General features: G+C 52.1%; 1 protein-coding gene across 1 annotated transcript in view; it reads left to right on the forward strand.

Annotated features, from left to right (window-relative positions):
• Positions 1–6,123, forward strand: part of LOC131216041 (proton-associated sugar transporter A-like) — a 6,470-nt gene extending 347 nt beyond the window's left edge. Inside the window, exons 2-6 of the mRNA XM_058210439.1 lie at positions 27–111; positions 193–455; positions 4,303–4,557; positions 4,625–5,535; positions 5,608–6,123. Coding sequence (XP_058066422.1) covers positions 27–111; positions 193–455; positions 4,303–4,557; positions 4,625–5,535; positions 5,608–5,832 — 1,739 coding nt within the window. The 3' untranslated portion in view covers positions 5,833–6,123. The remainder of the gene's footprint in view (positions 1–26; positions 112–192; positions 456–4,302; positions 4,558–4,624; positions 5,536–5,607) is intronic.

A 6,123-nucleotide genomic window follows, 5' to 3' on the forward strand; every position in this document is an offset into this window, starting at 1 on the left:
CCTCACCCGCAAACCAAGCGGCACCGGCGATCCGGTGCTGCGGGAGCTACGCCGGGTGCGTGAAGAGAATGCTCGCCAGCAACACCAGCACGACTACTCGCACGTGTTCAGGTGAGCCCTTGGAGACCTTGGCCGCCCCCAGCTGGTCCCCGGACCCCGGAAGCACTAAACGCGGAATTCATCGTCCTTCAGGAAGAAATCGCGTTGCGACTTCGCCCGGCTGTCATTCGTTATCATGGGCATCGAGATGGTGTACTCGGCGGAAACGGCCTTCGTCACGCCGATACTGCTTGGGATCGGCATCGAGCACCGGTTGATGACGATCGTGTGGGGCGTTTCGCCCCTGATCGGGCTGCTCGTGTCCCCGGTACTGGGCACGCTCAGCGATCGCTGCCGCTCCCGGTATGGCCGCCGTCGCCCGCTACTACTGACGCTCGGCATCGGACTCGTTCTCGGTAAGTGAGTGGGGTGTGGGGGGGAGCGATCAGCTGATAGGCCTGAGTGCAAACAAACTAAGCCAGCTCTCTGCGATGCCATGATGTCCGCGCCTGGGTCAATTGAGTCACCACGACCACGAAGCGGGTGCACTTGCGAGATTCGAGCTGAGATCTGGAAGGTCTGGAAATTATAGACGACCGCTGCCAGTATCGCAGCAATGGTGCAGTGTTGCGGGATGCTCTAACTTGAGAGAGTGATAAAATGCCACCATTTTGAACGAACCCAGACTCTAGTGATGTGTTGCCCTGGGAGCCTCCCCAAGTCTGTCTCTAGTTAATCCAAAGTGTCGAATTGGTGAGGTGCGAACACTATTCAACTACGATTTTTTGTGTGAATGTCAAGAGATTTGTACTACTGATACTTAGTTTTTCGTGCTAAAACCGTGTCAACTAGTGACTACTACTTGTACTTGTGGTACGTGTAAAAAGACGTACATTGGTCGGCTGGTGCATCTAAGAGGAATTTGTGGTGAATAACCCTACAATATGGGGCTTTAGGGAGTGTCCCTTTTTCTTGAGCGAGTTACTTTGGACTCTGGACTCTGGAATACCTGTCATGTATTTTTGGACTTTAAAAAAACTCAATAACCTGCAAAGCTCTTCGTAAATCTGTAAATGTAAATCTCTCAACTGAATGGGAAGCCTTAAGAATAAAAGGGTAGGGACCTAATATTTGCGCATTTCGACAGCTGAGATGTAGTAGTGCTCCTAGTGATGCTCTTTATGTTGAGTGTTCCTTCTGATTTTTATTAAAAATTTAATGTAAAAAATAAACAGAAGGCGTTTCAGTCCCAGCACTTAGCGGATGATTTCAAGAAACCGGATTTTGTGTCCGTTCCGAACTCTCGTCAAAATTTGTTGTGATTCTTTTTAAATCACAATTCTTAAATTCCCTCTTAGCAATGAGGAAAAGGTGGCCATAAACCAACTTAAAAACGTGAGGGGTATTATTTATATTTTCCTAAAATAGAAAAGTTAAGTATGAGCGCTAGTAGGAACAGCTAAACTCAGTAAGCCGTTAGCTTGCTGTTCGCATCAAGTCTATTTTGAAACGAGCAAAAACAGGCAAAACGTCACCACTTACTTACTTTACTTTTTCGGCGACAGACCGGCTATCGGTCCAATGCCGAGTCTAACATTTGACGCCACGTCACTCGGTCCTGGGCTGCTGTCCTCCAATCACCCCCAACACCTATCTCGCGGGCATCCTCGCCGACAGCACACATCCAACGAGTGCGGGGCCTGCCCCTGAGTCGGCGGCCTCTATCGGGGTTTCTGTTGAATATGGTCTTCGCTGGTCGTTCCTCCGGCATTCTGGCTACATGTCCAGCCCACTTCAGCCTGCCGTGTTTTATTCGCTTGACTATATCTGCCGACTTGTACACCTGGTACACCTCATGATTCATGCGTCTGCGCCACTCACCATTTTCCAGCTTGCCACCAAGGATTGAACGCAAAATCCTACGCTCAAAAACACCAAGAGCCCTCCGGTCAGCCTCTTTTAACGTCCATGTTTCATGGCCATAGAGGGCCACCGGGAGGATCAGCGTCTTATAGATCGCAAGTTTAGTGCGGACTTGCAGGTTCCGGGACCTCAGCTGATTACGTAATCCGTAAAAGGTCCTGTTTGCGGCTGCTATCCGCCTTTTTATCTCGCGGCTAACCTCGTTGTCGCATGTCACCAGGGTACCAAGGTAGACGAACTCGTCAACTACCTCAAAAGACGCCCCATCCAACACCACTTCAGCACCAGCATCCGACGGACTACCACGCTCTCTACCCGCCACCATGTATTTTGTCTTGGTAGAGTTGATGGTGAGCCCTATCCTCGCAGCTTCCCTCCTGAGAGGTCCGAAGGCCTCCTCCACAGCTCTACGGTTGATCCCGATGATGTCGATATCATCCGCAAAGCCCAGGAGCATGTGCGACTTCGTAATGATGGTGCCACTCCTCTGCACGCCAGCCCGCCGCACAGCACCCTCTAGTGCGATGTTGAACAACAGGTTCGACAGCCCGTCACCCTGCTTCAGCCCATCCAACGTCACGAAACTGTCCGATATCTCACCGGCAATCCTAACGCTTGATGTGGAACCGTCGAGGGTGGCGCGGATCAGTCTAATCAGCTTGGTTGGGAAGCCGTGTTCTAGCATGATTTGCCAGAACTCATTCCTCTTAACTGAATCGTACGCCGCCCTGAAGTCTATAAACAGATGGTGGGTCTGCAGGTTGAATTCTCGAAATTTGTCGAGGGTCTGTCGCAAGGTGAACATTTGGTCCGTGGTGGAGCGTCCCGCTCGGAAACCGCATTGGTAATCGCCGACGAAGGTCTCCTGCAGCGGCCTCAGTCTCTGGCACAGGATATGGGAGAGAACTTTGTAAACGGTGTTGAGAAGGGTTATGCCCCGATAAACGTCACCACTAGTTACAACAAAAATCGGTTGGAACGAGAACGAACTGTGAGTTGAGCATAAGTAGTTTCATCAAAGTGCGCGACGAAAGTTCTGAGTTTGAAATTTGAAACCGTTGTTCCGAGAGCCCCCGGAAGCCACCGGAAGTCCTTGAAGTGAGCGTCAAAAACGAAGCAAAATTAGTGAAATGGAAAATTTATTCAAAGACAAATGTTGAGTTTGAAATGAAGGAAAACAGTGAGTTCTAAGCTGCTTCTGACCGAAGAGGAAGCTTTTGGATTTTAAATAGATTGTTATCTATCGAAAGCTTCCAGCTAAATGATTGTTATCAGAACCCCAGAATCAGATATTCGGAGAAAAATTGTGCATGCAGATTGCATAACTTCGGGCTCATTTAGTATTCACGTATGTGGGTACTACACATAAAATGTTCAATTTATTCCAATCACATGCAAAAGAAAATTAAGAAACCTTCCAAGAAATCCAATATGTCCGCCTATTAGCATACAAATTCCCCCTAGTAGGTCCGATTAAGCGAATCTTTCGCTCGCACGCACTTTTGGTACCACCTAACAAGGCACGCTTCCAGAACCTCACCTTGTTACTCTGCTATTCATACGCTTGCGATGCACCGCGTTGTTACAAAATCCCACAGCGTGGCCCAGCGCCAGACATGCTAACGGCCGTGTGACACGTACGGAAGCGGCATGCTCCATCGGAAGTAGTACACTGTGTCACGATAACCACATCGCTCTAACGCTGGCGGTTGGACCAACGGGGTCCAACGATAAGCAGCCATCAAATTTCAATTGACGCTCTGCGAGCCGACTCTGCGCCTTTAGTCGCCCATGCCCTTATCACCTTGGCCGAGAAATACAACGCGCGCGCGCGCAGTGACATAAGCGTGCTGCGCGCTGTCACTTATCGTACTTGCGCGGCTCCATACACCTTTTGATAGATGACAATTTAACCAACAACAGCCGGGTGGACAACTGAATTCAATCGCGGGACTCCAACCGGTTGATACCGGACTGGACCTGGTTGATGACCTCACGTAATTGGGTTTGTCTTGTGCATATCGTGCTGCCGAACCGAAAACCGACTTGAGTGAGAGGAATAATCAACTCCACGCGTTTACGGCTTTATCAGGGGTCCCGCGTTGTCGTTTGAATTATGTTCATTTTATTGTCCGGGTAAGCCCCGGATTACGGTCACGAGTAGCGTCATTTCGCCCAAACGCCCCTGGTGAAGGTTAAGCAAAACGCTGAGGTGAATGCTAAGTCCAAACGAAACCTATGGACTTCCCGGACACTAAGTGCCAGAGCCGCGCCACTAAACTTTCTTCAACTCCTGGATACATTTGGTCCAGCAGATTAATGGCGCCACGATCGTTTCAGGATGTCTTTTGCTGCCATTTGGAGAAACTATCGGCCACTGGCTAGGAGATGTCGGGGAGCCACCGGAACCGGTGATCAACAACACGGTGACGGGGACGAAGATGAGCAACAGCTACCAGACGTCGGCAGCGGCCACCGTCGGTGACCACCGGTGGGCGATAGTGTTCACCATCCTCGGCACGATCATGCTGGACTTTTGCGCCGATTCGTCGCAGGCCCCCTCGATGGCATACCTGCTGGATGTCAGCCTTCCAGGTAAGTCAACCCCTGGCAATCCCGCTGGCGAATCTCGGAAACATTGAGTAGGATCATGTATATCTAGAGGACCACGGACAGGCGTGCGGTACCTATTCGCTACTATCGGGCATCGGTGGTTCCATCGGGTACGTCCTTGGGTCGATCGACTGGGAAGGGACGGTGTTGGGCGATCTGCTCGGCGGTAACATCAGCACCGTGTTTATCCTCGTCACGGCCATCTTCGCCCTCTGCCTAACCGTGACCGTGTGTAGCTTCCGCGAGATTCCACTTCCGCTGATGGAACGGGACGAGCTACTGCAACCCCTCACGGATCGGATCGTGGACGAGGAGCGAGAGAGCGGTACCACGGCCGGATTGGCCCCGGTCAAGGATGTGGCCGATGCGCTCGTTCTGCAGCTGGAGAACGACATCGAGCTCTCGGGGCACCGCGATCATGCGGACGAGTCTGAGTCGATGGAGAAAAGACCGCTGCTTCTGGACGATGATGATCAAGCCGCGCCAAGTAGCTCGAGGAGATCCCGGAGGAACTTCCTGAAGCGAGCCTTCCGGATACCGGCCACGCTGGGCGTGCTGTGTGTAACGAACCTGTTCTGCTGGATGAGCCACATCAGCTACTCGCTCTACTTTACCGACTTTGTCGGCGAGAAGGTGTTCGGCGGTGACCCGATGGCGCACTCTGACTCGGACGCGTACGCACTGTACATCGAGGGCGTGCGGTACGGGTGCTTCGGGATGGCCATCTGCTCCATCGCCTGCTCGACCTACTCGTACACGATCGAGCGACTGATCGTGCTGATGCGGGCCCGCACGATCTACACCGGTGGGCTACTGATCGACTTCCTGGGGATGCTGTGTATGGCCGCTTTTCCCAACCGGATCACCGTGTACGTGTTCAGCGCGACGGCCGGCATCACCGGGGCACTGCTCTTCACGATGCCGTACATCATTCTGGCAAAGTACCACGCCAAAGGGCTGGTAGGTTCTTGCATCCACTATTTAATTCGCTTCCTTGGCCATCTAAACAACCTCATCTATCCCGTCTTTCAGCTCGAAGCGAGCAGCGATACGAACGCAACGCAACCCCGCCGCGGACTGGCATCGGACATTTCGGTGATCGGTAGCATGCTTTTCGTCGCCCAGATTATCCTGTCCGTGACGACGGGTCCACTGGTGGCGTGGACCGGTACGACCGCCTCGGTCATCTACACGGCGAGCGGCTGCAGTCTTCTGGCGGCCCTGTGCGCCACGCAGGTCCAGTATCTGGATCTCTAGCTCGGTCAGATCAGTTACCTACATTGTGATACTGTTGCTCCAGAACAGCACCTCGGGCCAAATACACTATCCAGTAAGCGGAATTCGGGATAGGCGAAAGTGCCAGTTTGATGTAGCTGGGATCTGGTGACGTGGTCTGTGTGACCCAAAACTCCACTCTAGTAGTAGCCTGCGTACCTTGCGTAGATGGCGTATGTTTTTAAGAACATACCCCGGACCCAGATTGTTGTAGAACTTAAATACCAACCGACCGTGGTAAGAAACGAATAGTGAGGTCGTCATAGGCTTACG

The sequence above is a fragment of the Anopheles bellator genome, chromosome 1, assembly GCF_943735745.2.
Source record: "Anopheles bellator chromosome 1, idAnoBellAS_SP24_06.2, whole genome shotgun sequence".
Classification (NCBI taxonomy): Eukaryota; Metazoa; Arthropoda; class Insecta; order Diptera; family Culicidae; genus Anopheles; species Anopheles bellator.